Here is a 20975-nt window from a genome sequence, read left to right on the forward strand (position 1 = left end):
TTATGCTTTACATCTGTGCTGGCACCTTGTCAGAACATCATGTGTCTGAGCCATTCTGCTCACTCTGAAGCTGAGAACGCCTGGTGTTTATCCTCCCACATGATGCCGCAGCAGGGAATCCATTCAGTTCAAATCCAGCAGAGTTTACAGAATAATAAAAAAAGAACCTCTTTTAGGCCAGATCTGATTTAGCCTGGGGAATAAATGGAGAGAGGACTGTGATGTGGAGACAAAACAGACCACACCATCTTGAGATCTTGGTAAATGCTTTATATGTAACTGTTTTGATCTTTGCACACACACACACCATATAGAAAACAGTTATGGTAACATTTTTTTCTCTTAACATTTGAAGCGAGTCTGAGCTGTAAGGCAGAGATGGCCCAGTAAACTACAGCTTTGCAATCATTCCCCTCACTTTACAACCTCTTCTTACACATTTCCCCATCACATTCAGTTCAAACACACACACACACACTCCCGCCCGCACACTTCCATCCAACACAATCAGTCTCTTCTTCTTCACAGTTCAGCTTAATTACACTATTTCAGCATATAAAGGTTCTCAATATGTGTTTTTTTTATTTAAAATAGCTATCACCATTTATGTTGTAATATTTGGAAAGTGATACATTTGTATTTACATAAGCTTATTAAGCAAGTTTCAAATACATTTTGTGTACATACAGTATGGATTCTTGTATCTAGGATTGCAGTTGAACAGTAACTTCCAAAAGTATTAAAATGCCTTGAATTGTACATTTTGTGAAACACTAATTTCAACATGTTTTTTTACAGTCCAACATAAAGTAGTGCATATTAGTGAAGAGGAGGAAAATTGACAGTTTTCAATTCATTTCTTTTGGAAAGAAAAAAAAGGCATGGCATGTATTTGTTTTGCTCTCTTTAGTTCAACGCCGCCGCTAAATAAAATTCACAATTTGCAAGAAAACCACCTTCAGAAGTCCTCTAATTAGTAGTTTGAGTCCAAGTCCGTGCAGTTAAATCTCAATATAAATACAGCTGTTCTGTGAAGGCCCCAGAGGTTTGTTTGAGAACATCAGTAAACAAACAGCATCATAAAGACAAAGGAAGACGACAGACAAGGCAGGGAGAAAGCTGTAGAGAAGTTTAAGACAGAGTTAATTTGACAATATCTTAATGTCTAAGCACAGCCCCATGGTTATCCACGTAATACATACAGGTCATGCAAGGAGAGCTTTATTCAGAGCCAAAACACCCAATATAACACTGGAAGAGCTGCAGAAAGCAACAGCTCAGGCCTTTCTGCTAACAGAACTATTAGATATCCATGCAACAGATCTGGACTTTAAGGAAGAATGGCAAAACAACTAAATTGTTGATGGACACCCAAACAAAGTCAAATTAGAAAATTACTATAAGTAGAGTGGAGGAAAATTAAAATTAAAACCTCTTTGCCCACATTAAAAAGAGGATATGTTATCGTATGGTTATCCAAAGTATTAACTTATGGGATCTGAATGAAAATGCATGTTTCACTATTTAGATATTTAGGGAAAAAATGCATCCTTTTACTTCACAAATATGCACTACCTTATTAAGGTCCATCATTAATAACACTCCAATGAAATACACAAACATTTCTGTTTAAGTGACAATAGGAGAAAAACTACAAGGGACAATGATACTTTTACAAGGCCCTGCATGTGCTGATTAGAGCCATGCGACTCGAGGCTGTTCAGTCGGTTCAGTGAAGTGCTGTCAGAGAAGAAAGTGCCTCAGTCTTGGAGTGGAGATGCAAAGCAGCAGAGACATACACCCCACTTACTGTCACTCCCTTCAAGATGTCGTGATTACATGAGGCGATTTGTGGAGTCTGAAGTGACTGGGCATGATACGACGTGCTCACAGTACGATGGACTCATACATTCAGCAGCGGCCAGGAGGTGTGAGCTGTTCACTTGGATGGCTGCGGCTTAGGGTCCGACCACGTCAGCGACTGGCCCGCTCTGACTCATGGTTTGCTAGGATAGTGTACGATAAAGAAATGTAGCAAATGGTCACAGTACCATGTCTGATTTTAGAAACTTCTTCAAACATAAAAAAAACATGATCCCCCACCATTTCATACACTTATTCCTCATTTCTGTCTACTCTCTCACACCCAGATGCTTGCATTTTCATGCATATACATACAGAAGAAAAATAAGCATCGACACCTACTGTACATACCAAGAAAAACATGAAAGCACACACGCACTGAGACAAGACAGGAAAGTGAGGCACATAATCTGAAAGGCAAAATGTTGCCTGGATTTTGGTATACATAAAACAAACGTCAGATGTAGACGATTAAGGTGTCTCAGACTGGTCCAGGCTTCTAGTCCAGTGAGAACTTCTAAAATATAATCTATTTCTCATTATGTCTTACAGATACTTTGTATCTGTCAGTACCAATAAAATGAAGACACATGCTGTAGCTCTCTCATTCAAGCTAAGTGACCACTTTTTGGGGATCACAAAAGGTAACCTTAGTGAAAGCTTTCCCCCCTCATCAGCATTTGCTGTTATGAAGGCTAAAATATTTCAAAAGATAATCACTTAACAGCTACAGAATCATCGCCAGCATCTAAACTCTGAGTGTGAACCTAAAATAGACCAACTATCAACTCTGCTTTGGTCCCTACATGGCAAGAAGAACAAAAAGGTTAGTATAGCATCGGGTAAAAAAATTGCTTTGTTGTGGTTAAAAAAAGCACCACAGACAGTCTTTGAGAGGTGCAGAATAACAGAAGCTGAACGAGAAATGATGAGTAGCATTTTTGTGGGTTATTACAGTGGGCCTTCAAACCTTGATGAGGGTCATGGAGGGGTCATATAGGGTCATTTATTGTCTGTAAGGTCTTTATTTAAACCGTTTCATCTACCTTTCCTTCACTCAATTTATAGGCTACTTCATCATCTTGGGCATGTTGGTTCATACAGTGGATATATATAGATATATAATTCTTTTTTTTAACCAAATTTAAAATAAAAAGAGGACAACAGGGGAAACGAATAAGAGTAGTTATTCTGTCCATCCAGTCATCCCTCAATTTGTCAGAACAGAAATCAAGAACATAAGCGCCTTCGACTTCAACCGTCATCTGGGGTTGAGTCGTCAGGCGTGGACGAGTCTTCGGCAAAGTCGTCTGTTGAGCCGCTCTTATGAATGCGCCCGTCGCTGCTCATACTTTGGAAAGTCTTTCGGAAGGCCTCCATCATGGAGTGTGCCAGCTTCTTGGCCTCCAGTTTGCTCTCGCACTCCACGGCGTGACAATCCATCTGGAAGGACAGGTCGTCGTTGATCTCCCGGTAGATCCACGCAAATATGTTGGGTCTTACACTGTGGTCGGCAGTGCAGTAAGCGATGCGCGCCACCTGGTAGGCGTCCACGGTTACAGAGACTTCGCCATGCTCATCCAGGTGGTGGAGGCGCACCTGGAAGGGGCGGATTTCCAGCAGGGAGTTGCTTGAGGGATTGGTGCCCTGCTGTTGGTCCAAGGCACGACGTTCCACCAGACTCACTACCGCTGACTCCGTACAGCCTGACAAGAACTGGGTCCCGGAGATTGTCATCTTGCCCAGGTAGGTCACCTGCAGCAATGAGACAAACAATACTCTTAAATTATTTCGTTCTTTAAAATATTTAATAAAAATGAAAGTATTCTTCAAATGTTCTGTGCCATTTAATTAACAAAAAGGGGGTCAAAGACTGGGCATTTGAGTAACATAACAAAAGAGAGTAAGTGCTTATATTTAATTGTTGGTTTCAATGAGTGCCTCTTGTAGTGAAAAGTGAAGGTTTGCTACTGGGCAAGGACTGGGCCAAGATCAAGACACCTTGAGAGAAACCCCAACAGTGGGTCTTGGAATGATATCTACATGAATCGAAGTTAAAAGTTAGCACAATTTCTACAAAACTCTTCAAGGAGATACAAAATGACAATCATAAACAGATGAAAATTGGACAAGAACTTTTGAAGTTATTGGTGTTGGCACAACTTCCTTATTCTTTTCGTTTGTTTGGCTTTTTAACAGTGCTTCAATACATCACGAGTGACAGGCAAGATCACTAGCACATGTATTTTGTGGGTCAGAAGCTCAATATTTGGAGTATGAATACTGATGATAAATAAGCACCTCCTGTGTCAGTCTGGAGGGAATTCAAATTCAAAGTGAAAAATTGCAGCAATAAAAGAATCTTCGGATCAACTAACTACAAAAACAAATTTCCAAGTATTTACCGTTGAAGGGCTCTACAAGGTCAGGTATTTCTAATAGCAATTGTATGTGTATTATTTGCTTAAATGCTAAGAAAAAAATAGTATGTTAAACAGAACACCATAGTAACACCACCATACAACAGACTGAGAAGATTGAGACGGATAAGAGGAAAGAGGAGGGAAAGAAAAGAACATTGCTGGAGATTTCTTTGGGAGCGAGGCCAATCTGAAGGCTGCAAAGGAATAATGGCTGACTTATGCACTCCTCTACATACTGTTCTTTATGGTTTTATAAAAATATACAGAGGAGGAGCCTCAAAACTCAAACTGTTTTTACCCCCGTCTGTGTTTATTCTAGGCCAGGGAGACACTCCTGAACTCTTTTGGAGTTCATTACAGTTGGCTTCCAGCCCACGTTTGACACATGGCTGCAGACAACATGAGTGCAGTATTAAATGTGAATTGCTAAGAAAAGATGTGTATCATTTTTATAAACATTTACAGAGTAAGTGGCCTGCACGGCTCAATGCACACCTGCAAAATGTAGCGAGTCTGATGTTGATGATAAAACTCTTGAGAGCTTTCTGTAAACCAGTGAAGTCCTTAAAACGTGTATATTGTGTTACTCAGATGATCAAATCTATAAAACAAAGCTCACTGAGAGAGGACAGTTTCAGACTAAAATGGAACCATAGCATGAGTTTGGAAGCCATCCTTCACTTTATTCACAGTCTCTGCTCAGATATTTGACTGAATACGACCTTTCACATTAACATCAAGCAGTCAGTCTTATCATCTCTACTCAAGGTTTGCCGTTGAGTGCAGCACAGTGCAACATTTCCCATCAGCCTCCAAAAATGTGCAAACGGTCAAGTTAAGCAAAATATACTTAGAAATATAATTCCTATGTAAAACAAGCTCTTTGTGATTTCAACAACATACAATATTAGCTAAATTATTGACTCTACCTGAAATTTCTTGCATTTTGTCGTGTTACTACTAAAAACTTTAATGTATATTGCGGGGATTTCATGTGATAGAAGTTAGCACTTAATTATCAAGTGGGAAAAATTAAGATGCATGTGTTGATTTTAATTTATTATTTTTACACGTAAAAGTTTGAAAAGTGTGGTATGCATGACTGTTTACTAGCCCCCTCACTACATTGCCCCAAAATAAAACACAGTGCAATAAGCTGGATAGTAATAAGAGTCCAGCTGCATGTACGTCAGTCCAGCTGCTCTGCAAAGATCTCAGATATTCTTTAAAAAAAATTGGTGGTCATGAATGAAACTGAATGTAAAGTTAGATAATAAAATGCTATCTACACCTGTAATCTTTATATGCTCTCCATGCTCTAAATCATTCTTGATAATTTCCCGTCTAAATGTAATCAGTGCACAAACGAATCCGCAGTCAAGAAGTTTTAACAAGTTCCTATATCTAGGAACCACAGGGAAGTTTCACTTCACTATTTTGCAGATCTGTATTATTTAAAGCATTACCGAGAAACAGGAAATGTGCTTTTGCAGTTTGACGGGGAAAAACATAAAAGAATGTTTCCTAAATGTTATTTTTTATCACGTCTACCAAATATAACAAAGAACAGCCTTATAATCCTTTTAACATGAGTCTCTTGGATTACCAGATTGCAGCACAACATCAGTAATTTCTATTTCACACAACATTGGGAGATCCAGACAGCACAGCTGTCAGTGCCTCATTTTCATTGGAGGCTGACGACTATTCAGTTCAGCCATTACGCCGAGTATCAGCTGTCAACAGCAGTACATTGTACAAAGAAAGTGCATCCCTTTAAATTCAAGGGTTTTAAAGAGATGCTCAACAGTGTAAACTCTTGAGCAAAAAATATACTTTAGTTATATTATTATTAACTTTAAATATCTACGGGTTTTTTAGGCACATTCAGTCTCTTTCACAAGCTTTTCAGTAATAGCCATATAAGGCAAACTTGTAATATTTTATACCTGGTTCAATCTAAGTGTGATTTTCCATTCTTGAGTTTAGAACTAAACAATTTTAGAACCTGTTAAAAACCTTTAGACAATAAAACCAAAGAATAGAAGGTAGATGCAGTTTTCAGTTCAGTTCAGTGTCACTATGTCCCAGAGCAACTGAGGCTACAATGTAGCTTAGCATCACCGGTGTGTGGGGGTGTGTATGAAAGGGTGAAAGACCGACTGCAGATTAAAGCGCTATGCAAGTAGAGGCCATTGCCATTTACCCTGACTGTAGCTTCAGGCTCTGCTGTTTGATATTTTATTGTGGTTAAAAAAATTTCTCCAAGAGAACTGTGGACAAGACAGTAAACATGGATTTGTTTGACCACTTATGGTTTCCAAGTCAAATAAATAGAGCGTTGTTGCTCTTCTAAGATCAGACCAAAGATAAACAGATGATTAATAGTTACTGAATTTTATTGTTTCACACCAAGATTTTTTATCTGACCACCCAAGAAGTGTTGAGAAAGGAGAACATTACAAAGGGGAAAGGAAAGTAGAGAAGTAGTCATGAGGAGGGAAAGAAGGAAGAGACAGATTAGGAAACAACTCATGCTGAGATGGAAAGCAATAAACAGAAATTTTAGTACCATCATTAAGATTCAACAACAAGTGGTCATAAGTCAAGTTAAACAAATCCATTAGCCTGTCTTGCTCTGGTGTGTAGTGTATATGTATAAATATTAATTTAAAGCAGAGCAGAGAGGTTTAACAGAGTTAACTTAAAAAAAATGTTCTAAACTAAAGTGAGAAGGAAAATTATACATGTCAGAAAAACAAAAGCTGAAGAAAACAAGGGGAAAAGCAATGCAATGTTCACAATTAAACATGCACTTGTAAGAGTTTTGTAGTTTACAGGACATGAGAGCAGATAATCAACCCTAAAATTATTTACATAGCATACAAGTATACGCAACACTGTTTGCAAAGTTAGATGTTTGTACGTTTATTTTATTTAAAACAAGAATAAAAAAAATAACACCCTGAATATACTGTAGATGACAATAGTTTACCCAAAAGATGCAAACAGCATAAACCTTCACATAAATTAAAATAACACCTCTTGTGACTAATTCAGGCTTTTAAAACAAGAACTCATCTTGAAACTAAAATTTCCAAACATAAAAAAACAAAAGAATACCCACTGCTTCAGTTTGTGAACATTCAAAAAAAAAAAAAAAAAAAAAACTCAGTTCTGGAAGGAATGCGCATGATCATTTTTCAAATAAAAACACGTTTTTTTCAGCATGTGACATTAGATGCAGAACTGGTGAAACCCTAACAGAGGCACTGAGTGGGTCTGTGCACAATCTGTCTGGAGGCAAGCTGAAGATGTGAATCTGAGACTAATTATGGTTTTGTTAACTCCTGCAGTGAATCTGAGGGAGTGTGTGAGCATCAGGTTGGTTTCTAAGAATCACGCCAAACATAGTAAGAGGCAATTCATTAATTCTTTCCTCTCCTTTTCATTTATGCTTTCATCACCAATGGACATTTACCATTTTGAGCCATGTCAATAGTGTTCGGTGTGAGACTGTCCAGCCAAATATTACATTAGCATAAAAAACACTGAAGTTCATAGGACTTGGGATATTTCGGCCAATAATTATTGCTATATAAATATTGCACACAATGACATTGTGATGACAATATATTCACGACATACTTTACAACCATATTCTTGACAATGAAGAACATTAAATAAGAACTTGTATTCTGATTTCTGCAGAGAGGGAAGAGAGATGATCCCAGTTATAGAGCAGAACTGATCTTATTTAATGATCTCAGGGCCTTAAACCAGATGCTCTGCTGAGAATAACTCATGAAGAAAAGCTGTCCAGCTCTGGCAGGAAATTCATCAGCCTTTAGATAAAAAAAATAAAAATAAAAATAAAAAAAATCCATACATCAATCCATCCATCCATCACCAGCAGGGACACATCTGCTCTCCTTGACTCTGTCAGTCTGTTCACCAGTTGTTTCTGTGCTGACAAGTCAGGCAGGCAGCTTAAATCAACGCACAGGACCGCAGAGCTCTCCCCTTGTTTTAAACTTTCCATCTGTTTCTGTTCCACTCCTGTGTCTCCCCCGTCTTAAAACACTTTCTTTTACTCATCTGTTTCTCTTTCCCCCCCATCACCCCCTCCTTTTTCTTTATATCCTCTGCTGTATTATACTTTTATCAATTACCTGCCTTATATAGCATTCCATCAAAACAAACATGTTGACTCGAAGTGAAACACTACGGGCCGAGAAATAAAGATCAGCGACAGAAGAGGAGCCCCTGAGGCCATCAACAAGAAAGAATGCTATAAAGAAAATTGACAGAAAAATAGACAGGATGAGGGGCAAAGAAAAAAGCAAAACAATGTCCCAGTAAATTTTGAATCATTCAATGGAATGCTGGTTTAGACGTGACACGAAACGGCCATACAGACCTGCTTTGTTGACGAGACACAAAAACAACAGAGAAAAGCAGCGAGAATGTTTGCGAGAGTAACAAAGGAGGAAGAAGAGGAGGAGGAGAGTTAAACATTTGCATGTGTGGTGAAACATGTGGGCACTATTACTGACTCTAGTTTTCCTTTTCTGTTCTCGCAACAGTAGGAAAATCTCAAAAGGCACCTGCAACACAAAACGTAGGTGAACATCAACATTCACAAAAATGTTTGTTGGAGAAAGTTAAGCCGATATTTTATCACACCTCAGAATAACTTGAATTTTACTAAAAGGTTTCTATCTCAAAGTAAAATTAATGTTTTAGAGTGGACCAGCCAGATTCCTGACTTGACTGGCCAAGAATCTGTTAAGGGAACTAAAGATACAAGTGATGGGAAGGCAGCCTTTCAAACATAAATACTATAAACTAATCACCAAGATAAATCATTAAAATATCAGTTCGATAATAAAAGTTTGGTGAAATGTAAAAAAAAAAAAAGAAGAAAAAATTCCAACAATTAATGAGAGGGGTATACACTTTCAACTTTAAATATTTAATTTTAGAATTTTTTTAATCTTTAAATTTGTTGCCTATCACACTTCTTTCAGAAAAAAATTTCTTGTATGAATATAAAATATTTTTTAAAAATTTAATCTGCCAGCTGTATGAATAACTCTGGGCCTATGATTATTTCAGTCATGTATGAATAAATTAAACAACATTTTAACACAATTCTAATGCTAAACAAAGTACACAACATTGTATGCCATTTTTTATATGGCTGGGACAATAATGATGACATTACTTGGGCTAAGTTACCCTATATACTGGATCATGGGAGCATAGAAAATTTATGTGTTTTCCAACAAAACTGTCTTAATAAATCTGGACCTACTTTGTTTGACTGTCACTTTGCTGCTGCTGTACAGGAATTTCCCCATTTTGGTTTAATACAGTGCATTTATCATCTATTCTATTCTAATTTCATAACATTTCTTGCACTATGTACCAAACTACTGAGACCTTTTCAGAAGAATTAGGATATTTTTAGCTATCAATTAGGGATGCATGATATATCTAGATTGACATTGGTATCAGCTGATGTTAGCCATTTTTAACATATGGTCATTGATCCTACAAGTAAAACTGGACTGGTATCAATAATCAATGGTTACTTCCATCTTGTTGTAGTATGTGTCTCAGTTGGGGAGAGGAGTGGGAGTTGGCCATGGGGCATGTGGCTGTGAAACCGATTAATCCCAGGACAGTGAGGCGATGAACTGAAGCGCAGAGGCAATTTCAGTGGTAATTTTTTCATGGTGTCTGAAGGGTGGGGAAATAAATATAATATTTTTCAATATTGGTTATCAGAAATATCATTAATGACATTAATATTGAATATCAATAGCCAAAATTTTTATACTGCCACATCCCAAGTAGCCACTGTGCAGTCATCTACCAAGCTTCAGCTAAAGAGAAAATATGTGGCCAACTGAATATTAATGTGTCATTCATTGCTGATTTGATTTTTGTTGTGAGGGATGGAGAAAGTGAGCACCGCCATAATCATGGAGGCCATCTGGTACAGCACTACATCACCTTGGCAGGGTCACCCATGGCAATTTGACCTCAGTTGTTGGCTCAGATAGTTTGGCCAGTTCTCTTTGTAGGAAGTTGTATTTTGTGAGATTCCAAATGGAAAAACAGCACTCAACAGGAAGAGACAGGAAGACTCTTTCGCATGGCCACCACCACCAGATGTGGGTGGAGGCATCTACATCCAGTGCCACGTGGACAAGGTGGGAGGCATCATAATCTGGTTTAAGGGACATGAAATGACTTCTAATTGCCAGGAAGGAAGGCCAAGCTGCTGTGCAAGTTCACACACAGCTTTGGCTCTGGAAAGTTAGAAGGTTGCCTCTTTGTAGCTTCAAGATGTAGGAGGAAAGGTTCTGACTATCTGTGTTTGGCCACCAAACAACAGTTGTTAGGGTTTCTAGAAAGGAGTGTCATTTGGGGATGCTGTCTTTAGTCTTGGGTACTCTAGTGACTATGGAGCCAATGAAGGAATTTGGACTCAGCAAACATTATTTTTGTAAATAATCAAATGCTGCCAATTACCCTATATTTGGGAGCTGTAATTTCCAAAGCAGCTGACATGCATAGTAACGTTGTGTGGGAAAGTTGTGGCAATATTGCAATATAAATGGAACAAAAGCAGCTATTTGCTTTAAACTGGAACTGCTGGCAGAGCAGGGAAATTTTTCAGTTTGGGGGTGGAGGGTGAGGTTGGGGTCACCCTTATGTTCACCATTAATTGAGTCTACTCTACATTAAACAATCACGTTTGCAGCTGCGCTCAGCCATGGGCGAAATATTTAAGAGTTGGCTCTCTTTGCAAAGTTCGGTTAAAATATAGCAAAAAGCAGTAAAACGAAAGAAGTTGTAGCATCTAAAGGGTGTAACCTCATAAAGCTAAATTAGACATTCTATAAAACTTTAGCAGAGCTGTATGTTCAAAGGACTGAGCAGAGAAACTAGATGTTTCAGACTCATTTGTCTGCATGCTAGATTATGTTGGAGACGGTGAGAGCTAAGCCCATCAGAGTGGTCTTCAAGTGTCAAAAGCAGCAATTTTAGTTAAGATACTAACAGTTTTGTACTTTTCACCATTTGGTGAAATCTACTGTTCAACTAGTCATGGCTTCTGTTTAAAACAGCATTCCTCAATCACAGTAGAGACAGGCAAGTAAGCCCGATATTCATTGATCCCAGGATAAATGCAGCAAATGATTCACTGCTATAATCCCACAATTTTGGTCACAAATCAGAAGAATGTCCTTTAAGTTTTCTGGTAAATGGAACAAGTAAATCTGGAATTTGCCTCTTTTGATGACTCACTGGATTAATATGCAACAATGAATGGAAACCACTACTTTTCCAAGTGGTTTAGGACAAACTGACTTACAAGGAGGTAGGAAGGGAAACTGTTTTGGAAACAGATGGGGAGAAACAAAGTGAGACACATATACAAGGGGAGACAGGATAAACATCCGCACCTTGGCCACTGAGCCGATGGGAAGAGACGGGAACATCCTGGCACACTCAGATATAGAGTGTCTGTCTAAGTTGGAATGAGGGCATACTTGTCTGTACAGAGATGTGCCTGCATGTGCATGAGAGGTGTAGCAGTTGGGCAGCTGCTGCCGCTGGAGCAACAGCTGGATCAGCTATTAACACAGAAAGGAAGCAAACAGACGGGAAGTAAGCAGGCGGTGGAGGAAGAAACACAAAGAGAGCTCAGTGAAAACATACCTGTCCCCATAGAGAGACTTTGGGGATGTGAAAGCAGATGCAGAAGATAAGATGAGGATGTAGCTGTTGAGAAAAGACTTCAGCCAAGCTTGATCTGGTCTGGGAACAGACCTTTGTGATGATTAAAGCAGCAACATGTTTCGGCTTCAGATAGTTTCTGGAGCTCAGGCCAACGGCAAACAGATGGTGGAGACAAAACACAGTCTGCACCCAATCCCACAACCTTCTGTACCATTTTGGCTAAAATGAACTTGGTGGGACGTTGTACAGTAAACAAAAGAACAAAGCAGCACAACTGACAAAAGACAGAAAAGAATGAGCAATTACTTCAGGCAGCAAGAGACCACCACTATAATGTCCAACTAAGTATATGTCTTTAAAAGTGAATTCATGTGTGTAATTTAATGCAACCAAAAAGTGTGAACCAAATTTGAAACACAAAGAGTGATATATTTTTGTCAATGCTGAATATGACTTACAGCTGAGAAAAACCCAAAATTTATTTCTCAAAGTTTGAATATTATATTTCAATTCAAAAAGGTTCCTAAAGACAGAAAGTTTCACATACTGAGCTCCATCTGTAAGTCTGGAGAATATGAACTTGTTTGGTCAGGATTTCTTAACCTTTTGTGTCTTCCTACTGGGGGTAAGACAGTGACGACCTGCTGGAGAACTGTCAAGTCACCAGTCTTCTCCAGGATTGTGTTGGATATATCACATTTTTGTATTTTAAAAAAATCCTTTCTTCATTAGTCTTGGGTCAATTAAAATTTTCAGAGAAACGAACATTTGAAAGCCACCATCAAAATTAGCACAAAAGCTATTGTCATTGTGTGTTAAACATGTATAAAAGTTTGAACACAATTTTAAATCATTCACATGTAACTATAAATATCACGCATATATTTAGTGACTTTGTATAAAACTCCAAATTCCTGTTCATTTTTAAACCTTCCAGCCACAGTTGTACACTAAAATGTAATCCAAGTATAATTTAACTGGGTTTAGACAAACTGGATCACGCATGCAGTCAGAACTGAAGATTACCTTAGCATGCTTCCTGAATTGGCCCCCTGTGCCTGGAACCTCTGACTGAGATTCCAGTGTTTGGAAATGCAACATTCCTCAGGAGCATGCTAACATTCCACTCAGACTTACTGAATCAGCAGACTGCATCTGGCTCTGCTTGTCATGACACGAAGTGATGGATGAGGTTCTCATTTCTTATTTTAAATAGAACAGTGTGCATTAACTGGTTTACTTTGGAACATGATGGCCAAAGTTCAACTTTCTGTGTTAGCACAGAGTTGAAATGTTCCTGTGTCCAAACAGGCTCCTGTTTTAGGTGTACATGAAAGGTGCTTTCACAGACAAACCACCTTCCTTAAAGACCTTTCAACAGCCATAGAAAGATGGTGAACTCTCCTTGAACGCACCACAAAAGAGTACCTTATAATAAGAAATTCGCCGTATTTTTAGATCTATGTAGATTTCAACAAGTACCAGGACAGACAAATGTGTTGGCACAAAGTACTTCTCCAAATATTTAGCACAAATAAGACTTTGCTTTGCTTTCTAATGGCATGGTCAACAAAGATGGCAACAATCAATCTACTTCACAATAAGATATCTGTAAGCAATACCTGGTATTGCTTTTCCCAAAAAGAAAATTGCTAAACTTGTGTAAGCTATAAAGAGTATTTCATGGATTTTCAAAAGACCATTGAAAAGTAGTTCAATTCTTTTCTTTTTCCATGTTAGGATCCAAGACCTGTGGTCAATGACTAATATGCTTTCTGACACTGGACAGCATATTTTATTCCAGTATGCCTCAATAGTCTTGAGAAATAATTGTGTTCTGCAGAGATTCATGACTTGCCACAGCAAAGCAACAAAAGCTAAAATGAATCCTCTACTTTGTTTCACAATATGTAAGGGGTTTCTTTTATTGAAGACCTAATTTTTCTCCTGTACAGATAGAGATGATTTAACTGGCTGGATATCCGGTTTTCTCTAAATAGTCCAAAAATTATTCTTCCAGTTTCTATGGGGGCTGTTAACACACGTTGGTGAATTCCAGACTGGTTTATGTTTGTTGTTTTTGGAGCCCACCTGAAGCCAGTTATATTCAAGAAGTAATAAAAACAAAAACGTTATGACCCTTGAACACGGAGTTTGGTTTGAATGGTTTTGGATGATTTTGTTGGTTCTTCATTTGCATTTCCTCCTGCGTCCATTTTTCTGTTACATGATTTCATAGCCCTTACCACTAGAATTATTTTTTACTTTCTGAGGTCCTCAGACAGCTTTCATTTGCTCTCTCAATCATGATATCAACCTACCCAAAAGCATGTTTGTTGCCTTAAAAGTGCTGACTAAAACCGTAAAGACGCCAACTGTCCTAATTAAATTATTTAACAAGAAGAACTGATGATTACTGGATTTTTGGTACTCTCACAATCTATACCAGGTTTCCAATGGACAAACGATTTTATGTGTAACAAGTTAATTTATTTCAAAATAGTTTCTCCATCCAGGTTGATCATAGCAAAACTTACTTTAAAAACAACATTGATCCTTTTCAATAATGTGGTATTATCCAAAACTTGACTACCTTCCATCCTTAACCAATATTTTTTTATTCATTTTAACAGAACTACTTGCTTGGTAACAATATAAATATTTATATTTTTGATCATCCTTTACATTTGTTCTCTTACTAATACAAATTGATCCTTGTGAGGCCCCATCAGCCTCTCATATCCATCACCACTACTAACTTTAAAAGGTGGAACAAGTGTGATCAAAACATAAACATCGCCAGCAGCCATCGTCTAATATCTAACTGATCTGAGAAATATGATGATCAGCAGGACCTGATGATGGGTATAACATGCACAGCAACTGATTGCATCTGGACAGTGGCATGACGATTGTGACACAGAGCTCAGCCTTGGGGAAATCCCTCAAAGTTGATCGCTGCAAGCTTCAAGCCCAGACTCCTTTTTCCATAATGGGAATCTACAAAAACCTTAAATCTGACGTGATCTACAAGCTCATACAGCTTTTGAGCTTGGTGGACTACCTAGTATTACGTTGAAGGACAAATTGATCTGTAATGAGAGGTTCCTAGTTAAACTCTTAAGGCAGAACCATGAAGTAAAAGGGGGTTTAAGAGTAAAGCAAGGAAGTTATTGAAATTCAAGACTGAATTTGGAAAGCCTCATGCTCTTTGTTTTAAACAGCTCTGTAAGAGAAGCTGTCAGTGAAAACAGTTTGGAAAAGAGCATGCACTTCCATAAAATACTTGGCAGGAACAATCTGTCTGTTAAAGTTTATCATTAGAAAACTTTAACTGACTGAAGTCGTTTTTAAGAAAGACCAACTCTTGGCGACGCAAGTCCATAAGAGAACAAAAATATGTTTCCCACTATGAAAAGCGTGGCATTGTTTTTGCCATTAGTCATCCAACTACTCATAGCTTGCAGGATCAGAACTGACTCATTCGGGACTTGAGAAATATCTGTAGTTGCCAAAATTGGATACTGAATAATCCAAAGTATCTTAGCAGCCACCAACCTATTAACGCCAACTCGGAAAAGGTACAATTTTATGCAGTTGGAATTTCCTGAATTTTACAAGAATTTATCCGTGTCAAAAGCTCAGGATTTGGTGTCATTAACTCAAACATACTGAGGCTGAGCCTCAGATTCAGTGTTTGGATTTCGGTACAGTCCTGAAATCCATCTCAGTCTGGCTCTGCTGCTGACAAGTTGCAGTACCAGCAATGAAAACAGAGTAATTATCGTGAGCAGGAGTCAGGACTCTTTTCTAATCATTTCAACACTCTAGTTTCCATACACACAAAGCGTTTTTGTTCTTTATACATTGCTTACCTTCTCTGTAGTCAAGATCAACTGATTTGGGCTCAGCTTTAAGGTGTGTAAACAAAATGTGTGCCTTCCTACCCACTGACAAAATAATCTGGAGAAGTCTGAACACTGTCAAACTTATAAAAGCCAGCTAACATATTAGTAATCTGTTCCATTTTTATCTTTTAGTAATGGAAAAGACAAGACCATTTGCAAGGAGAAAAGAAACACTCTCAACCTACAGGTCTACAAATCATCTAAATGTTGCAGCTGTGCACCCTGTTCCTCCTCACCGAATGAGAAGAGACAGGGTGTCCAGCATTCATCTGACATCAGAATACAAAGTACAGAAAGACGGAAAGTCTCAACGAATAGACAAAAGTGTGGCATATATTGTTTCTGCAGTATATACTTGGAGAAACAATTACACTTTCTCCCCAGTGGCTATTTAGAGTAAGGGCATAATGCTTGAACCCACATCCTTCATTATTATCTTATACTGGCAACTTTTTAAGCACCCTGACTTAATGTGTCAATTCAAAGTCTATTGGAGTGGAAAAGAAAATAATAAGGAGGTCAAAAATAAGAGGTGATCTTGGTAGGTAGACAGGACAGTAGACTATTCCTGCTATCCTGCCTTCCTGTGAACACAAAATACTAATTGGAGAAACAGGGAAGTGAAAGAAAGAAGATCTGAAACACTATTATGCTATAGCATATAAAAAAGCAACCAGAGAAGGCCAACAAGTATTTCAGAAAGGAACTAAATCTTTTTGTTTGTGCTGGTTTTCTGCCACAAAAGACAACCACGTCTCTTGAGTAGTAAAGCAGAGGAGCAGGTGGGCAGACAGACATTCAAACAGACAGGTAGAAACTCGGATGGGAACTTCCACAATACAACAGATCTAGACAACGAGGCACAAAGGCCGACATGCAAGGTAGTAGCACACAGCAGTCAGAAGAAGACTGTGTGTTTTGTTGTGAGTACGCGTGTGTGTTTGGCTGGTATTACACTGAAAATACGTAGTGGTATCCACAGCAACGTGGCTTTGGCATTTTCAGTGCTGTTGGAAAGAGCCCCGAGTCAGAAGAGGAGCAGCCAACGAGTGAATGCTGGGATTCACACTGTACAGAGAGACACCAAGTCTACCAGGGAATATTCACATGGGTCATAGACATTTTCCTCAGCCATAGAACAACATTTAACTTCTGATTTAAACTGTACATCATCACTCAAGCATTTAGGAGACTTGCGCCCATGTTTTTACTGCCTTATGGCTTTGAACTGAATATTTTATTATGAAAAACAAATCTTTCTTGTTGCACTTTAAAACAAGAATAAAATTTAAATAAAAAAAATTAATAAACAGGGACAAAATAAGATTGTAAAAAGTCATTGTCTATGGCAATTACAGATTTCCTGCAGGTCCTGACTGCAGGTGAGCTGTGTGAAGAGACTAAACTATATCTGCTCAGTTGTCATCCCAATCAGCACATGTAATCTGACAAAGATTCTAGAGTTCAGATTACAGATGAGCTCTAAACTCTGTTTTACTTGGCCAGGAGCTCAATATCACCTCAATCTGCTGTTTAAATGAAAGCATACTTGATTGTCTGTGGGAACACATCCTTACAGTATTCACCTTAAGGTTTTTCAGAGTTTGTCACATTAAAACCACAAACTAAAGTATTTATTGGGATTTTATACCCTAGACCAACTCAAGATTGTTGGTGTAGCAATAAAGATCTATAAAATGTGAGGTGCTTCTGTATTTATTCTCCAGTGATTCAATCCTTTGTAGAAACATACAGCTGCAAGTCATTCCTGCCATTTCTTCACCAGCTTTGCACATCTCATAATGGAACATTTGGACCATTCTTCTCCCGTAGCTCAAGTGTTGTAAGATTAAATGGAGAAACTTTGTGAACAATTGTTTTTATCTTGCCACAGATTCTCAACTGGATTTACGTCTAGACTTGAAATAGTCAATCTTTATCAAATAAATATGCTTTGATCTAAAACATCGGTCTACACCAGTCTGGCTGTAACGTTCAGGCTTATTGTTCGGCCTAAACAATTCCAGCATTCCAAGATAGTACACTGCAAAAGACTTTTGGTAGGTCTGTAGTTTTGCCATTACCTTTCCATTTTCTGGTAATTGACAGGATAATAACATATTCCTCCTATAAACGTCTCCACCGCTTCATTTCTCACATTTCTGCTGTGTTCTTAGGTCTTCATTATGCTTTTTGTTCACCAGTGTTCGCTGACAAATCTCAGAAGGCTCCCACATACTTCATCCGGTTGATACATCTCTGTGTGTTTCCATATTTTAATATGCTTGGACAGCAATGTTGACATTTTGCTTCAACTAGTTCCACTATCTGGTTTTTGTATCCGCAAGAGACGTGAATAGTTTTGAGGGGCGTTTATCTAACATGATGAGGAAATACCTATATTTGTATGACTTTTCATTAAATAACTACTATAATAAAAAGAACAATAAATGGCTAATAACTTATGGATGAAAGCTGGAACGGATGAAGCCTTGAAGGTTTCACAGAAATGCAGAATTTATACTAAGATTAAATTATACACATGTAGACCGACTACAGCTTCTTCAGTCAGTCGTTTAAACAGGCTGTCAAAGGCAGTCAGAGTAAAGGACGTTGAAATGTATCCTCTTCATAATCATTGACTACTTTGTTTTGGTCAGTCACACTAAATACCCAAAAGGTTGTGCTTATATCATAACAAACAGTTAAAAACATCAAGTGGTATTAATACTTTAGCAATGTACTACACACTGTGCATAGGTAATGCATCTGGTCCTGATCATTTCTCACATAAGAACTACAGCAGCAGAGTGAAACAAAAGGGGCCAGAAGGAAATTCTTGCCACTACTACTTGATCTTCAGCAGATAAAAATCCTGAAAACTGCACGCTGCCGGATGTCTCATGTGTCTCTGAGCTAGACTAGACTTCACTGCTCTGCAAACAGAAAGGTCGAGCTAAGGGTTACATTAAAACTTCAGGGTGTTTTTGTAAAGAGTCAAAAAGGCGCTTCTAGTCGTATCTTTTCCTTTTTGTTTCATAGTCATCCGTATGTGCTCAACTTCTTCTCTTGTACAGTGATCCAACAAACACAAACATCAACAAGCATAGGGACTGTGTGTTCCACATTTGTGTTTCCTGGCAATAATACCAGTGGGAGTTTATTTTGTCCTCTTAGAGAAGCTGCCAAATATAAAAAGGTTTATTTTAGTGAGGGGAGAAGTTGGGAAATACCTCCCTTTTCATCACGTTTACTAATGACACACCAGATTTCAATCAAAGAGTCACAGAAAACTAAATTCTCTCACTGAAGGAGCCTCTCAAAGGCAGGCAAGCACACAAAGACATTTGGTAATTTGTTAAGAAGTTTCATTTCAATCTGTACCGGTGTGCTTCCTGTTTTGAACCTGGAGAAAGAGAGGAGTTTAAATTACACAATGTATTAGATCTAACTCTACAGGGAAATTGAGCATCTAAAGGCTCACCCAGACTTCTAGCACACAGAGTCTTACAAAAGAGCACTGCAGAATCAACAATAGGGAAATTATTTAACTTCTGTGAGGAAAAAGGAAAAGAAAAACATTTGGATTATGGCTCTGTATTAATGCTATTATGCATTCTGGATCAGGGTTGGATTTGAGGATTATCAGGCTCATGTGATCCTACCTTGTATCCAGCGTGGGTCCTGCTCTTTGCATGCGGAGTGGCAGAGCACAGCTCAATGGCCTCGGGCTCATGAAAGATCACCGTGGGCAGAGGCTCCTTCCTCAGCGTCAGCACGTTTAGCTTCGTCTTCAGCATTGTCTGAAAGTGCTGATGGAGAGAGGAAGATGAAAGCAGTGAGCTGTAAGCCAACTTTCAGTAAACCTGCTACAAGCTGGATGAACGTCACAATACGGAGATTAAGGATGAATGCTCCTTCAGGCAGGCGAGCAAGTTTTACTAGTTTACTGCATGGCCACCGTCAAATCCAACAATATTCCTGACTTATAAACACTAGGATCTGGTGTTCATTGTAATGTTTGAAATCTACCCCTTACATTTTAATAAGTGAAAACTAAAGATGAAGTCCTGAAGTAGGATGGTGTGAGAAGTTTATTATGCCCCATGTGAAATGTGAGGAACAGATGAAGGGAGCGCTCCCCCCTCCCTTCCTCTCTCCATTAAAATAACAGAGGCTGTATAATCTAATACTGCACTTCAATGCCAATGCCGAGCAGAACCAAATGCTCCATGTAGTTCTGTGCACTGCAACACCGTCCAGTTCTGGGGCCTTCACGGAGCAGTCAAAAGTAAATCAAGTGTTTCCTGAAGGAACCCATGCTGAGACTGCTGGAAGCTGTCGCAGCTTGTCTGTAGCTGTGGAACATGCATGGCGCAGCTCAATCTGGTGGCTCCCCTGATCAACAGCACAAGAGTTATAGCAGCATGAGATTTATCCACAAAGAAACCTGCAGATAATCGTTAGTTACTACAAATGTATGCAACAAGTCAAGCTAACTGTGTGTGTTAAGATGTCCTAATAATTGGGGAGGAGTCACTGCTGTACAGTGCTGTGAAAGACTACTTAGTATTTTTTTTTTATTTAAAATTATACAAAGTAAACCAGAGAAAAAAAAGGAAAAAAAATAATTCTGATTTTTCCTTTATAAATACATAAAATTTATCCATTGATTACTTTTTTAGCTGTCAATTGATAGCTGTATTGATAACTTTGATGATGGCATTTGACAAAATGTAATGTCTATTACCCCCACTGGTACTTGTTTCACAATTGGTGTCTGTAACAGTTTTATGATGTAAAACATTTTGAACTGTCTTATGCTGAAATATGTTATAAAAACAAACTTAATAACTCAACTTTCCCAAGTGTGAAAAAGTATTTTTTTTTATAAAAAGGCAAATATCATGCATATTTAGTGACTCAGATTATAGTAGTCAAGATGTTAAGCTCTTGCAAAATGATAGAAATATGCTAACAGAAAAACAATGAAGGTAATAGGGGTTAACTACAATCTGTATTA

At 38.3% G+C, this 20975-nt stretch overlaps 1 protein-coding gene across 1 annotated transcript in view; it reads right to left on the reverse strand.

The window, feature by feature from the left end:
* Window positions 1-249: 249 nt before the first annotated feature.
* pid1 (phosphotyrosine interaction domain containing 1) overlaps window positions 250-20975 on the reverse strand; it is a 30155-nt gene continuing 9429 nt past the window's right edge. Inside the window, exons 2-3 of the mRNA XM_005803357.3 lie at window positions 19618-19764; window positions 250-3618 (exon numbers count right to left, since the gene is read on the reverse strand). Coding sequence (XP_005803414.1) covers window positions 3118-3618; window positions 19618-19764 — 648 coding nt within the window. The 3' untranslated portion in view covers window positions 250-3117. The remainder of the gene's footprint in view (window positions 3619-19617; window positions 19765-20975) is intronic.

This window comes from Xiphophorus maculatus, chromosome 18 (assembly GCF_002775205.1).
Source record: "Xiphophorus maculatus strain JP 163 A chromosome 18, X_maculatus-5.0-male, whole genome shotgun sequence".
In the NCBI taxonomy this organism is placed as follows: Eukaryota; Metazoa; Chordata; class Actinopteri; order Cyprinodontiformes; family Poeciliidae; genus Xiphophorus; species Xiphophorus maculatus.